The 15,908-nt window shown below is 50.6% G+C and overlaps 1 protein-coding gene across 4 annotated transcripts in view; it reads left to right on the forward strand.

Moving 5' to 3' along the window:
- The window catches only part of ACTR3B (ARP3 actin related protein 3 homolog B), a 41,518-nt gene that overhangs the window by 1,784 nt on the left and 23,826 nt on the right, over nucleotides 1-15,908 (forward strand). The window contains exons 2-9 of one of the 4 annotated variants that reach the window (XM_023521792.1): nucleotides 2,938-2,940; nucleotides 4,652-4,727; nucleotides 5,628-5,723; nucleotides 6,516-6,623; nucleotides 9,651-9,794; nucleotides 12,619-12,792; nucleotides 14,175-14,267; nucleotides 15,343-15,899. In XM_023521792.1, coding sequence (XP_023377560.1) covers nucleotides 4,695-4,727; nucleotides 5,628-5,723; nucleotides 6,516-6,623; nucleotides 9,651-9,794; nucleotides 12,619-12,792; nucleotides 14,175-14,267; nucleotides 15,343-15,588 — 894 coding nt within the window. In that variant the 5' untranslated portion in view covers nucleotides 2,938-2,940; nucleotides 4,652-4,694 and the 3' untranslated portion in view covers nucleotides 15,589-15,899. Of the gene's footprint in view, nucleotides 1-2,937; nucleotides 2,941-4,651; nucleotides 4,728-5,627; nucleotides 5,724-6,515; nucleotides 6,624-9,650; nucleotides 9,795-12,618; nucleotides 12,793-14,174; nucleotides 14,268-15,342; nucleotides 15,900-15,908 lie in introns of those variants that run through there. The other 3 variants (XM_011377567.2, XM_023521793.1, XM_011377569.2) reach the window with 3 other exon arrangements.

Here is a 15,908-nt window from a genome sequence, read left to right on the forward strand (position 1 = left end):
GTCACCTCTTGATATATTTGCTTTCGGAGGAAGAAGCACTTAAGATTCCCAGAAACCTCCCTAGCAGATTGGCCCATGCCTGACCTGGTCACTGGCCAGTGGAGCTGCCGGCAGATTTAGTGGTGAACCTCACCCATGGGGCTGGGGAGGGGCCATCTGATCACCGGGCCCGGAGGGTCAGCGCCTAAACCGGCCTCCAGCAGCAAGGGCGTGCAGGGAGGCACCAGTTTGGGAGGGAACCCAGCCGTGGGCTTCCACGCCCCTGAGGTCACTGCGTGACTGTGGATTTGCTTATTAGCAGAGGAAACAGATCAAGAAGTTATTTTGCCGGGGTTTCAGTCTTACTGCAGGTAAACTTGAGCTGAGTTACGGGCCCTGGTTACGCTGCGTAACCCTGTGCACACCCAGTAAGCGTTACAGAGGGTGAGGACTGTGTCTCGGTTATGGGATCTGCTCTAATTGTTCTGCCCTTTACGATGTGTTTTCTTCGATCAAATGCTCTTTTTAAGTTAGAATTAATCCTATGGACAAAACGCTTGCTTCATAGAGAGCAACTGCCTGTAACATAAGCTGCGTATTAAAACCTACACAAGTGAGTTCTGGATTTTTTCCACACAAACACACTGTGAAATGGTCCCCGCCACATCCAATTGCATAATTCTTTCTAATGCTAAATATGGAGTATTCTTTAAAATTATCTGGAGTGAACTATGTTATCCACAAGGCTGTCGTGATGGTGGAATCTATATGTTTCATATCTATTAAAGCAAGTCCTTGACAGTGCTCTGGTTTTTTTTCCTGCCTGTATCTTCACAAGTAGGAATCGCCAAGTATGAGTACTGTGTGTTACAGAGCGCTGTGTATCCTGTGCATCGACAGTGGTTTATGTAAAATAATGGAGCCAGGGAACCGACAGTGTGTCTGAGTGGCTTTGTCTTTGTAGCCAAAACAAAGCACAGATTCCCACCTGTCACACTTGGCCTTTTTCCTTCTCCCGCACACACGTAACTACCTGTTGGGTAGGATTTGGGAGCAGGCGCCATCCCCAGCTGCGTGCTGCTTTCTGCTTCAGCTTTCTGTGCCCGGAGTTCTTTCTCTTGCTCCACTTGGAGGGACGCCAGGACTCAGGCCTGTGGAGCAAGTGCACCGCCAGGACCCAGCCCACAGGAAATTTTTCCTAAAATTTTTTTTTCTGATTTAGCTGGCATATATAATCTAGTTAGATGAAACCACTTGCCAGGAACGAATTGGAAGTGTTTGGTGTGAATATGGAAAAGCTAAAGTCCGTTTGCCAAAAACGAGTATCTGCAATGAATGTTCAAAAAGAATCAAGTTTATTAAGGCAAAGATAAGGAAATATTGTTTTATATATCGTGCTTTGATTTCCGCAAGCCCGTTCTTTCTGCGGTGTGATTGAGGAAGAGATGAAGTGGGAAATTCTTCCGGGTTTCTGCCCTTAATCATCACTTACTAGAAAGGGCAGAGGAGTGACGCAGGTGCGGGTTCACGGCCCAGTCGTGGACGTTAGCTGGAGATGTCGCTGGACTGCACACAGACAGGGGCTTCTCGGTGCAGAGTCTGCGAGTCGTGGATTCTAGGCCCCTCAGTGGCTCACAGTGTTCTTTCTGACCGCTGCGACCAGACGTCTGAACATGCAGGGTGCATGCAGCGAGCTCGTTACAGCTCATGTTTTTCGAGACGTTTCAGAGACTCGGCGCACACTGTTCGTGAGGACCGAGCCCGTGGCAGGTGGAACCCCACACTTCTCCAGGACGGCACTGCCCATGGGACAGAGTCGGTGATTTAGAAGTTCCACTCTTCAGTGGAAAATGAGTTATGACATCAAGAGAGATTTGTTAACTTTTTGAGTGTAAATCAAGCAAGAAAGAGCAAACAGCATGTGCTGCTCAAGGAGGCCCAATAACTAGGACCTTTGATGTCCAGGAGCAAGAAAGGGACGTCCGAGCTCCAGGGGCGGGGGGAGAGGGAGAGACCAGGCGGGAGGAGAGAGAGCCAGAGGCAGAGAGGGAGGACGAGGGTGAACGCCCCTCCCTTCATTGTTTGATTCCATTCGGGTCTCGTGGATCGGGTGACCTGAGCACGTCGGTGAGGGCACAGCTCTTTTCTCAGGCTGCTCAATGCTCATCTCTCCAGAACAGCCTCCCAGACTCATCAGGTGCAGTGTTTGCCAGTAAGGTGGCCGTCCCTTGGCACGTAGTGAGCCTCGCGTGTGGGATGCCGGGACTTGCTGCGATGGTGCCCTTCCCGGTTCTCGCAGATGAGCGGGGCCTGCGCTGCGCTGTCCGGCGTGGCGGCCTCCAGCCAGTGCGGGCGTCGGCTTCCTTGGGTTTGCTCCGCTGCTTCTGGCCCCTGTGCTTTCCAGCTTCCGGTGCGTGGTCGCTCCTCCCCTACCCTCCCTTCCGTGAGGACTTACGTTTTTAAAAAGGGTTCTTTACCGTAGTTATAGAGCGGGGTGGGGTGGGGCAATATTAGGTACATGTGTTCAGTTTACTTTCTTTATCCCGAAATATGGATCAGTTTTTATGGCACTGCTTAATTATTCATTGCTGAATCAATACCAGATGATATTTTACCATTGTTACGAATAAAAATGTTTACATAGCTTGTATTTATGTGATGTTTTAATCATATGCTTTAGTATAAAAAAAATAAAACTCGATACCTCCAATTTAGAGCCTGTTATAAATAATGGTTTGGGAAACTGTTATTTAAATTGGTCTCCTAAAGGAACAATTACTGGTAGTAAACATAGAAGAAATGGAGGGTTGAGGAAGAAATGGATTTATGATTATGGTTCTCAGACCCATCGGGATATGCTCTTAATAATGCTGAATCTGATGCAAGAACCAGAACTTAATTATATTATAAACGCTCCTTAAAGGGAAGTGTGTAGGTTTTAATGTAAATCCTTCACAGATGGTGAATTGTTTGGTTGCAAGTAATAGAAGTGTAAAAACAGTAGTTTAAACTCATCAGGGGATTTATTGTTCTTAAATAAATGTATAGGAAGGGGGCCAGTGCGGATGTGGCAGCTCCCCAGCGTCATTGGGGATCTCCGTGCCCTGCTGTCCTCAGCACAGGCTTTCACCCTAAGAATGCCTCATGGTTACAAGTTGGCTACTGCAGCTCCAGTCTTCATCTGTGTGTTCCAGGAAAGAAGACGGGGTGAAGGGCAGAAGGGAGTCACTTGTATTTGCTGATGATTTTAGTACTGATAACTCACTTTCATCGAGTTTTCCACATGCCGGGGGCTGCTGTGAGCACTTAGACCCCTCACGTCTTTCCGGCTCTATGAGATAGGTGCTAAGCACGCAAGGAGAGAGGAAATTACTTCCACATTTAGGAAAGTGGAATGCCAGGACTTGGCCCGACGGACGCGACTTTGCGCTCGTCTTAACCGTGCTGGTATGGCATGCTGCTGTGTGACAGATCGGTTTGGTCTTAGGTCAGCTGTTTCGCTTTGTTATGCTTTTTGTTTTTAGCATGTTTTATTTATGTATTAATTTTTTAAAACAGATTTGGTTTTCTCTTTCTATTAGGTGTGTGTTCTTCCTAGTAATTTTTTTTTACATAGTTTACTGTAACTATAATTTTATATATTTACCCTGCATTTGTTTAGGGGTGATTAACTCCTTCCTGCTGTGATTTGTGACTCGGTTGGCACGTGTGCATATTTTCTTACCTTTTCTGCCACTTGCTTTTGATTAGCGATGTTACTAAAGTTATTCTATTATTACTATTTATCACTTTGTGTATACTAATGTCTCTGATGCTTTCTCAGTTTAGAGCAGCATCTTGATCCCATCGTAAGAGGATATCTGTGTTTATATTTTCTCTGTCTACATATCAACTTGATATTATTTCTGCTGGTTCAATTTATGACATTTACATCCTGGTCTGTGAATATGATTCCCAGAAAAAAAAAACCTTTTATCTTACATCTTAAATGGATTCATTGCTCACCGTAATTCTTTGGCTATACTTTCTGCACTCTTATTTGGCTAAAATTTATCTTTTAATTGTTAATTCATGCAGGGTTCACGGGCACCAAATTCTTCAGGTTCTCGTATGTTTAGATATACTTTGTTTTCGCAACATACTTGATTGACAGTGAGGCCAAATGTGGACCGCTTGGGTCCTGCCCTCTCCCTTTAAGACTGAGTGTGGCCCGCGCACCGGTGGTAGAGGAAGCGAGCTGGCGGCGGCGGCTCCCGGCACCTCGCCGTCTCGGGCTGCGCGTGCGCCCCGGAACGCCGCCGGCGGGGGGCCGCAGCAGCAGGCGAGTTTCCTGGGCTCTGGAGGCCCCGGGTCAGAGACGAAGGGGCCGGCGGGGTTGGGGTCCGCAGAGGCCTCTGCCCTGGGCTTGCCCCGCCCCCGCCTGTGGCCGTCCGTCTCGCAGACTGCGTGTGGCCTCCTTTCCTGCACGGACAGCGGTCCTGTTGGGCAGGCCCACCCTTGAGACCCTGGGCAGGCAGCCCCGCTTGACGGCCCGTCTCCACATGCGCTCACACTTGGGGCGGGGTTCAGCAGGGAGTTCTTGGGGGCACAGTTCAGTCCACAGCAAAGGTAATGTGCACATTTCCTGGATAAGGCCCGCAGGGTTTTTATTTATTCTGTTTTTCTTTTGCAGCTTTAAATATGTGCGGTTTAGCCATACTTACTGACATGGAAAAATGCACAACATATTGCTGAGTGACAAAAAACAGGTTTATTTATTCTTTTTATCTTTCTTTAATCCTGTCATTTCCTCCTATCTGATAATGGTTATTGTCATTAAATAGATAATTGAATTTTTTGAAATGTCTTCGTGATTTTCAACTGCTTCGTTTTTATATTTTTCTGGGTATGAGTCTTTTGTCTGCCATTGGTTTTTCCCATTACTTTTCTCTCTTCTTCTCTTTTTCTTTTCTTTTTTTCCAGTATGGTCTTTGGCTGTTTCTTTGAGCTCTTTCCTCATCTCTGAATGAGGAGAATTCTTCCTGGACTAGCTGTGGGCGTGAGTTTAGGCCGGGGTGGCGGGGACAGGGCAGTGTCTGGGGGAAGCTGCTTCTGCTCTGGGGTTTTCTGCCTTGCAGCTGATGGCGACGATGTTTGTCAGACCTTGTTTTCTGTACTCTAGTGGCAGGTGGGGTTTGGGGAAGCTTCTGCTCAAACTTAGAGTTTCTTGCTCCACACAAGGGCTCATCGATCGCCTTTGCTCCTCTTTGGCGAGCTCTGTTGTCTCCCCAGGATCTGAGGTCACTGGTGCTGTCTTGGCGCCTTTACTCACCTCGGTCGAGTTTCTGTTGCCCCTGGCAACTTGCTGCAGGTCTGTGTCAGTTTCAGGTGTTCAAGTGTTATGTTATCAAAGATGGAGTTTCCCCTTCTGTAACTCGTTCTTGTTTTGGGGTGGTTGCTAAGAGAGGGGTGTTTAGGGAGGTCTCTCCCATCTTACAGCTTTTCAGACCCTCAGCCAGATTTCTTTAATTACTCACTCTGGGTCTACTCTGTAAAATCAGGGAGCTGTACAGAGGCCTAATTAATGTGCTTTCTGATTCACTTTTTCATGGTTCTGATGGGATCACATGAAGCTCGGGCGAACGCTAATGTGGTGACTTTTCTTACAGACAGAACCTCCGCTGAATACACCGGAAAACAGAGAGTATCTTGCAGAAATTATGTTTGAGTCGTTTAACGTGCCGGGGCTCTACATCGCAGTCCAGGTAAAAACAGCTGCTGTCTGGTTCCTAGACGCCGTAGCTGCCCGGCAGGGAAGGAGTGGTCCAAAGACGTGTAGGTGTAGATCGTGTTGTGTGCGCTTCCTCTTCAGAATACACGTGTGCGCGCGCGCACACACACACACGTGCCCCTAGCCCACTCATCCAGACCAGGCTCTCCAAGCTCAGTTCTTTGTGGCGGGGCTGTTCTGTGCACTGTAGGATGTTTAGCAGCGTCTCTGGTCTCTACCCACTAGAAAGAGCAGCACCTCCAGCCTCCCCTCTCCCAAGTGTGATAATAAAAATGGGATCAGACAGTCCCCAATGTCCCCTTGGGGATGAAATTGCCCATGGTTGAGAGTGTCCTAGCCCTACCAGCACAGAGTTTCTGAGTGTGAGGCCTAGTAATCTGTCTTAAAAACTCAAGTGAGCTCATCGCAGCCTGACCGTGGACCCACACTGGGAGCCAGTGGATTAGAAATCAGTGTTCTCATCCCATAGTAAAGCCCCTGTCTCACTGGCTTGTCTTTGCGAAAAATCGACTTATTTTATTGAGAACTGGACTCCTCCAGGTTCAGTGTGCAGAATCTGCATGTTGGCTGCAGGTTCAGTGTGCAGAATCTGCATGTTGGCTGTCCAGGTTGGAATTTGAGTTTGGGGAGAGAAGATGGAGGAGAAGGGGAGGGGTTGCTCAGACTCACTGAACGGGGAGGACCTCATGGGCTGAGTCTGAGGACGGGCTGCAGAACACGTCAGGACCATTTCCCCGGGCTCGTGGTGTCCGTGTCTCTTGTCCAGGCGGTGCTGGCCTTAGCAGCGTCTTGGACGTCTCGGCAAGTTGGCGAACGCACATTAACAGGGACCGTCATCGACAGCGGGGACGGGGTCACCCACGCAATCCCAGTGGTAAGCAGACTACTCACCGCTTCATTCTGTAGGGCGCCCCTGATTCGAGGTAAGGGAAGAAATGAAAAGAGAAAGCCCTTCTAGAAAGTCGCACTTTTAAAGTCATAGCTGTGCATAGAAAAGGTAACGAGTTTTCAAACTAGGTACGTGAGAAAAAAAGAAGCCCAGCGTCTGTGAGGGTTTAAATTCGCAGGGGCAGCTTTAAACTGCTCCTGGAAAGGCAGCAGTTGTGTAGGGTCTCCCCGGCTCTGCTTGATCTGTCCCCAGGGGGCCTCTCCTGGATCAGGACCTGAGTGGTGGGGATGGACTCAACCAGGAGATTCGATTCACAGGTGTGGTGTACGACCACTTGAAGGGTTAGCTCTGTTTCCCGACAAGGTGCGGATGGCTTTAACCAGCTCACACTTGAGAGAAAATGCTTCTGGTTTTTAGAAATTTATTTTAAGGGCCAAGAAGGAGAGATTGATTATATATTTTGACTTGCAGAGTGCTCTGCAATGTCACTTTTTGGTTTTAAATTTCAAAATATTAGAGAAGTGATTTCTAATTTGGGCTTTAAGAGACAGCTGATTCCTTCCTTCCTTCCTTCCCTGCCTCCCTCCCTGCCTCCCTCCCTTCTTCTCTGTCTCTCTCTCTTTCCCTCTCTCTCTCATGAATTGTTTAAAATTGGAGTTTTCAAAATCAGTCAAACCGTCCACCGTGGGGCCCACCGTGGGGCATGCAGCGGAAGATGGGTCTTGCTCCCTTGCTGGTTACATACGCGCGTCACAAGCCCTTTTCTGCATATACAGGGCCCGTGGATGTATAGCTTTTTAAAATGCAAACTAGGGTGTTTTAAAACTATTTATTTCCTTAAACTGAAAAGATAGTCACTGTTTCATTTCAGAAAGTCAAAGGAATGCTGTACTAATGTGCCGTGCTGATGCTTTTAATCCTTAAAGGTCAAGATCTCTGGAGGGAAGGATTAGTGGTTGGTGTGTCACCAGTGAGGAAGGAAAAAGCCAGGTGCCTCCAGCCCCCTCCTGTGCCCCTGTCAGGGTGCCCTTTACACGGGGACAGGAGGGACAGGGCCGGGTGGAAGGTGCTCTGCACGGCGTGCTCTGTGCTGGGAGCTCCTTCAAGCCAGTCCCAGACACTCATTTTGTGGATCACTGAGACAGGTCAGTGCCACTTGATGCGTAATACCGACTGGTGTCTGTGTTCTCCCTGAGGTCACCCCACCAAGGATCTGTGCAGACAGGGGTCCGGGGAGGGGCTGTGGGCCCTGCTTCCTTCCGTCCTGGCTGATGGAGGAGAAGGGAAAACAAGTTTCACGTGGCGTACGGGCCCGCGGAGCAAGTTGTTTTAAAATTTTTGTATCTTAGTTCAGTTTTTTTCTGTTTATAAAAATGACATTTGTACGAAGTTTGGATAAAATAGAGAAATGTGAAGAAGAAAATAAAATGACTCATAAACTCACCCAGAGAAGCACATCATATTTTGGTTGTACGGCCTTCCAAGCTCGTCCCTTAGGTGCACACGTGTTCACACTTTAAGCAAAACCGGAACATCCTATGTCTGGTTCTGCACTCTAATTGTATAGTATAATCCTAAAGTTATATTTTGCATAATGATAAATCCCTAATGTTTTTTTTGTATGGTTAACTATCCTGTGAAAAAATGTTCAGTAACTGCGTAGTAGCCCGTCATTGGGTATAGCGTAATTCACTTATTTATTTTACTGTCGGGCCTGCAGGTTGTTTCCATGTTTCTAATGCTGTGGCGAATCTGATACGGATTTAACACCAGTTGAATTAATTTTAGAGAGTGATGCATAGAGTGTGGTAATTGTGAGTAGTTTGTTAGACAGCTAGTGCTGTGACTTTAAGTGGATCTTTACTATCTTAATTTGCATATATCTTTTATCTCCAACTTAAAGTATTTTACAAATAACTCGGACTCTGTGGAAAGGGCTGATCTGCTCTCACCTGCAGAAGCTGGGTGCAGCAGAAGGAAACGTGGGAGGGACTCGGTAGCTTGTCCTGGAGATTTAAGTGGTGACAGTAGCTGGTGGTCGTGACCATGAGAACGGATCCAGCTGTAAGGAGAAGCCAGCGGTCCGCGCCCTCTGTCCCACGTGGCTGTGATGTGGGACTGGGAGTCTCCTCCTTATTGGCTGGAACTGGCAGGGCATCGCCCGCCTCGAACGCCGGTGCCCGTAGAGCAGGCTGGGGTGTGCCCATGCCCATGGCCGGTCGTGCCCGCAGGAAGGTTGATGAGGGGCCGGGGCCGAGCTGTGGGGCGTGAGCTCTTGGCCCCTTTCTTGGCACCGGCAGACGTGCTTCAGTGGCTCAGGAAGGCGGCTGAGCGACAGTATCCGACCTCCCGCCCACGCTAGGCTCCGAGGGCAGAGAGTCCAGGCCAGCTTATCCATTGTCCCTCACACGTGCAACTCTCAGGACAGCAGACGGGCCCCCTCACGGAGAGCTTAGATGCCCAGCCGCGCTGTGTGCTGCACTGGTCGTGGGGCGTCAGCTCAGTCCTGAGCCCTATGGCTGTTACTTGTCCCCATGGTGGACGGAGGTGCCAGGGTGAAAGATGCTCACACACTCGCCACGGTCCCTCGGCCGGCAAGTGGATTTGAGTCCAGGTCAGGCTCCGAGTCCTGTGAACTGCACCAAATGGCTACTTTTTCTTTTTTTTTTTAACGCCGACAGCACCTGGTATTCATAGGTGGCCTCCCATCCCAGGCCCGACCCAAATGGCTTTATAAATATAAGCAGGTTGATCTGTACTTGGCTTAACAGTTTATAGACAGGACTTGCTTCTTTTTGATAAGGGATGAAGGACAGCTGCCCTGACACAGCATCTCTGGGAATGAGCCGGCTGGTTTTCTCTTCACCTTCCTGAAGGAAGCTCTGCTCTGGGTCACGGTGGTGCCGTAGTGGGTTGTCTTAGGTGGGGCGGGTTCCCCGAGTGCTGCTCTTCATGCCTGGAGGCTGGGCCACCCCCGGGCCCCTTACCGGCCTCCTGCGCCCGTCCTCGCAGGCAGAAGGCTACGTCATCGGAAGCTGCATCAAGCACATCCCGATCGCAGGGAGAGACATCACCTACTTCATCCAGCAGCTGCTGAGGGACCGGGAGGTGGGAGTCCCTCCCGAGCAGTCCCTGGAGACTGCAAAAGCCGTTAAGGTAAAACCCGACGGGAAAGGGGCCGGTTTGGAGGTGATGGGGGGGAGAGAGAGACGGTGTCTGGACACTTCCCCTTGCTGCCAACACGCCCGCTCCTGCCTTCCTCCCTCTCCCTGCGAATGGGGGTCTCTGTCTGCTTCCCACTTGAGTAAGGGGCTGACAGACTGACGGCCGCCTCCTCGGGCCCTCACCTGCAGAGCTCCCCGCTGCGAACGGAAGCATTTCGTTGGAGCCTAACTAGAGAGAGCTTTCAGTGAACTGAGCGTGTCCTCCGCGTGCTTCCCGTCTAGGACAAGGAGCTGAGAGCAGCGGCAGTGGCGTTAGGTATCCGTGACGTCAGCACTCAGACACGGTGCCGGCACCTGTCGTGTGTGCTTTGTACCCCGAGAACTACAGCTCAGAGGCGTCCGTGCCAGGACCTGGACCATTAAACAAAACCCGCCTGTGTTTGCTAGAAAAGTCACAGGGCGTTTTACAATGAAATCATTGGATTGGAATTAAAAATGGCTTATTGGTCCTTATTTAAATGTCCACTTGGTCTGATCCATCAGTTTGGTTTTCGTATGACTAGGTACACAGCAGTTGACAGACACTTTTTAGAGGAAGTTGCCAGGTTGCAGAAGCAGGGTGACTTTTCTTAGAATGCAGGAGACCCTGAGGGATGCGAGGGTAAGTTCTGTGCAGGACAGAGAAGGGTTTTGTCTGGGGAGAATTTCAGTGCGGGGTGTGACCTGTGAGCTTGAGCACCTCCTTTTTCACGGGACAGTCAGTTTTGAGCAGCAGAGGAGGTAGGGGGAGGTGACCCTAACGTCCCCCCACGCCCTCCTCCCGGCCAACTGCCCAGTGACTGCGGCCGCAGGAGGGGCGCAGCACAGGTGACTCCCGGGTTAGCATGGCGCTCTTGGTGAACACAGGTATTCTCAGGACGGCTCCTGCGATGCGAGCCGGTGGCCCGCTGCCCGCGGTGCCGACTGCAGCCCCCGGGATGGGCTCGCCTAGTGGTGACTGCTGCGCCCCGGGCAGACCCGCGGAGCATGCAGAGGTATCAGGAGACTTCTCTTCGGAGCGAGCGCTCCCCGGGATCTCCCCGCTTCCTTCCTGTGCCTGCAGTGCCACGCCCAGCCTGTGAGAAGTGGGGCCCGGAGTGACCTCTTGTCCTCGCTGCCCAGGGCTCTGGTGGACGAGTGCCGTGACCCCTCCTCAGTGATGGTTCCCGGGCGTGGTGACCTGCCAGGCTGCTCTCTGGTCCTCATGGCGCATCCGCCCCACTCGCTGGCTGTCTGGGCCGTGGTTCGGGCCCTGCCGTGGGAGCCGGCCCGTCCAGGGCGTGCTGGGGGGCAGCAGAGGCACCTTGTGTGCTCCCCAGACTGGCCACCCTGCTGGTAGTACCGGCCCCACTGGTCCCGGTGAGGGCAGGGATCCCGCAGAGAGCAATGTGGCCTCCCCTACACCGCGTTGCTGCCGTGGCTGTGTGCTCTGGCGGGCCTGGGGCAGTGTGGGCCGCGGCCCACAGCACCCTCGCAGCCCGAGCCAGCACCGAGGCCACTGCCGCTGCTCTCCACCGCCTCGCCCAGGCCTTTGGCGCCATCGCCGAAGCTGGCCGGCGTGCCGCGAGACCGACCAGGCCTCTAGGGACAGCTTAGCGTTCCGTCTGCAGCCTGGGAGATTCTGAGTCCAGCCCACCCACTGTGTAACACGCCTGCCCAGCACTCATAGCCTTGCTTGATGACATCGAGGGCGATCAGATGTGTCCAGGGATGCTAGGAAACTAAGCTTCATATCATGAAAACGCCTTCAGAGGTCCTTGAGTGAGCACGAGTTGCCTGCCCTCCTTGCCAGGGGCCCACGTATGCAAGGAGCGGGCCTGACCGAGCAGCCGAGGCCACCGCGGGGTCGCTGCAGACATTCAGAGCCAGTGCGGCCGGCGTTCTGAGTGGAGGGTGACGGGCCCTCGTGTGCTCGGTTGTGAGTCAGCCTGGCTGCTTGGTGGGTCTTGCTCCGTGTGTATAGGGCACCCCCTCCACCCCTAGTGCCCGCAGGAAGCTTACATTCCGAGCTGGCACTCAAGGCCACCTGCCGCTTTGCTGAGATTACTCTCAGGACAGATAATCGACCCAGAGGTCCCCACCAGGCATCCCCGGGTGCAGAGGGAGCACTTTGTGTACATCAGGCCGGTCGTGGTGCCAAGGCGAACACATCAGCAAGCCTCGTCCTCCCTGCGTGTGCTTTTTCTTTTTTCCATGGCTCCTGCCACCTTGTAACGTGCCACACCATCTGCGTGTTTATCGTGGACTCTCACCCAGAGTGTGGGAGCCAGCGGGCGGGGGTCTGTGTGTGTTTTGTTCACTGTGGAGCCGGCGACGGTGTCGTCAGACTGCGCGGGGCTCAGGACCAGTGATGGGTGGGGGTGGCGTCGGGATGTCGTCTCCTGCATTCAGGGTTGGGCTGCAGTGCAGGTCTGCTGGTCCCGAGCTGGACGGCAGTGAGTTCAGGGGGCGGAAGAAGGAAAGAGATGGAGACGAGATACTTAGTAGACACCTTGAAGCATTTCGGATGACACGGCAACAAGTTTGATGCAGTCAGATTGTGGTCAGCAGCTGAATTGCAAAGAAAGCAGATTTATGCATCCAAATCCAAGTGCGGCCGTGGGAGACGGCAGAATGGGGGGCCCGACAGCCCACCCACACAGGCTGAGGCGGGGGGCAGGGCTCATCGCGGGCTGTGCCTAACGGCTGTACATAATGCTTGGGGCTGCTGGCTGCTTGTCAGGGGGATGAGGCTCTGGGCATTTGTTAATGCCCGGCGTCTTCGTGTGTGTGTGCAGGAGAAATACTGTTACATTTGTCCTGACATAGTCAAGGAGTTTGCCAAGTATGACGTGGATCCCCGGAAGTGGATCAAGCAGTACACGGGGATCAACGCAATCAACCAGAAGAAGTTCGTTATAGACGTGGGCTACGAAAGGTTCCTAGGACCTGAGATTTTCTTTCACCCAGAGGTGAGTGTGTCGAAATACGGCATGCGTGGAGCAATACTGCCACCTTGCGATCACTTCTCAGTGACCGTCACTGAGCAAGTCGGCCGCCGTCAAGTGGGCACATGGCATAGACAGTTACGGCCCCCTGTGCGGTTTGTCTGCTTGATTGTTTCTGTTTACCTCTCCAAGACTTGATTACCTGAGTAGTTAACAACTGAAGACACCAGAGTGCTGAGGGAGAAGGTATAAGAGCTGTAGGGGGTAATGGATTGAAATTGACCTCACACTAATGTGAAAACTAAGCTTGGGGACCAAGTGCACGTGGCTTCTGTACACGAGTGGGATGACATACGTTTCCGTCCTTGGTGACATCCTCCCTGACCCCAGTTTGTAATACGTGGCCCTTGCTGCCCTCTAGTTAAAGCATCTGTCTGAAGACTAACCTTTCCATTAGTTAGCTGGTCTTTAAGAAAACACAGCTATCATCATTTTAACTGGCAGTCACAAATAATTATTACTTTTGTAGAAGCAATAATAGGCAACAGTTTAAGGTTTAAATGCAGTTTATTTATAGTTTGGTATATTTTCCTGCCTAATTCAGTTTATATTCAATAGGTAGGTTGCAAAATGCTGCCTATTTTTACATGTGTGTGTAACTATTTTGTACAGGGAAATAGCACAAAATGTGTGTTAATATAAGGTAAAATATGCTCATTCACACACGTTCTTTGATATTGATTTGAAATAGACATAAAACTGACCATGTCCAGTGAGCAGCTGGATGTCACCTTCTTTCTCTCTTGACTTACTATACGCTAATGTTCCTCTTGATTTTAAAACACATTTCAATGTAATATAATTGAATTATTTATTCTTTAGCTTATTTATTCGGACAATTGAACCTAAGTCTGTTTACTCAGTAACATGAAGGATATCGTGTTGATAGTTTCATTTTAAAGCCACTATGCAGTGATCTTTCTTTGACTATGGTTGTTTTTTAAATATCTGGCTAATATTTTTTATAATACTAGTATTCGTAAGTGATATGCTCATCATACATTCATAGTGTTTCTCATTACGCATCACCTATATCACGTCCATGCTTTTTACAATCTCTTATTGGCATGATTCATCGTGTGTTTGTAACAGGGCTGGTCTGCCCTTGTTACTACTGTTCGATGTTTTCTGCTCACTGAACCCACACATTTCATCTCTCGAGCGGACGCGTGTCATCATCGCTCCATGCACATCGTCACATGGGATTCATTTGACATATTCATTCCCACGTGAAGTTTTTAAAGGTGTAGCAGATTCTAGATTTGTCAGTTACTTTAGAAAAAGTTCTTGTTTTGTCTCATTGAGAGAAACGTGCAGTGTTTCTTTTCCGTTCATGTGAAATCTAGTTTGCTAACCCGGATTTCATGGAGTCCATCTCGGACGTCGTCGACGAGGTGATACAGAACTGCCCCATCGACGTGCGTCGCCCGCTGTACAAGGTACGAGCCACCCAGGTGAGGTGCCTCGGCCTCAGCCCACCGTCACGGCCACCAGCACCTCACGCAGATGTGCCCGCCCCGCCTCCTGTCACGGGGCTCGTCGAAGGCCCGTGTCATGGCAGAGTGTTTTCCCTGGAGTGGGGATGACTTAAAGGTTTGGGACTATGACTCAGTTAACTAGACGTATTTAACTTGCATATTCGAGGATCTCTTATTCTTATCTGACAAACTGTGTTTTGAATTGGACAGTCTTAACTATGCATGGCGACCGAGAGGTAAAAATGGTACTTCGTCCCACGCTCTCGTGAACTCCGCTGGTCTCGTTTGGTGCACGTTTAGGGTCAGTTGCCAGTGTGGTGTTGCCGGAAAGACGTTAGAGCCTGAAACAATAGAAAATGCTTGTGGAACATTTTTTTGGAGATTCTTTGATTGCAGGGAATTTTCAAACTTGAATCGAGGAAAAGCTGGTCCGTGTAATTACAGGTGAAGGGAAGTATCGCTGGTAGGCAGATGCTGAGAGTAGAAAATGAGGGTGAGTTAGACCTGCTTCGTCTGTACTCTGCGGGCGCGGTCACCCCGCCAGCCCCGGCCTCCTCCCTGACTCACGCCCGGGCAGCTGCGTCAGACCGAGGGGCAAACCGGGCTCAGCGAGAGGCCTCGTTTCATATGTACGATGGGACGCTGCGCAGCCTTTACAAGAGTGAGACAGATCCGTGTAGACGCAAATGAAAAGATGTCTGCAGCCTGTACTGTCAAGTGCCAGCACGTCGTCAAGTTTACACGGCGTTGCTTCATTTTGTGTGAAAACAGCGCGCGCGTGTATATTCACGAAAAAGTTTCGAACGACATGTGCTACACGTAAAGGATCTTTGGGGCTTGGAGACGGATAACTTTTGTATTCTATTTTTTGTTTTAAAATAGTTTAAAGTTTTATAGTTAAAAAGTGTTATTTTTCTTATCAGAAAAAGTATTCTCATGCAGACAGCTTTTTATGGGTGAACACAGATGATAATTCTGTTTTTATTTACTGCATATCCGTAATTAAATACCTCTCTCTTCCAATAAAATCCACAAGAAAAGGAAACCAGAGACGGATTGGAGCGTTCATTCAGGACAGTGGCGCGTCTCCTCTCCCGGCCGCTTCAGCCTCGCTGGACGGTGGCCCTGTCTCGGCCGCGAGGACACGGGGCGAGGCGCACGGGACGCGAAACTCCGGCCAGCGGGCAGGGACGGCTCACGGTGGGCCTTGTTCTCACCCGACACGTCCTTCACTCTCAGTGGGTTTATGGGATTCTTGAAGTGGAGCTGGCCTTGGACATAGTGGTGACTGGGCCCTTTATCTAACAGACGACACAGCCCCCGAGGTGAAGAGAGGAGGCAAAACGGGGTTCCGGGTGAAATGCAGCAAACTGGCCTTAGACTTTTTTGGGGATCCTGCTTGTCCAGGTCACTTGTCCAGGATCCCCTGGAAGAGTCGGCCTCTTGTCTCCCGCCGGGTAGGGCGTCCGCTCCTTCCTGTCTGACTAGTAATTCTACTGTGACGTCGTCGTCAGTGTTGGAATTATTATGTTATGAATAACACTGTGCTAAGTGTGAAGTCAAAACAAAGCAATATGCACGGCCCCTGCCCTCGAGAGAGCT

Source organism: Pteropus vampyrus, unplaced genomic scaffold (assembly GCF_000151845.1).
Source record: "Pteropus vampyrus isolate Shadow unplaced genomic scaffold, Pvam_2.0 Scaffold316, whole genome shotgun sequence".
Lineage (NCBI taxonomy): Eukaryota > Metazoa > Chordata > Mammalia > Chiroptera > Pteropodidae > Pteropus > Pteropus vampyrus.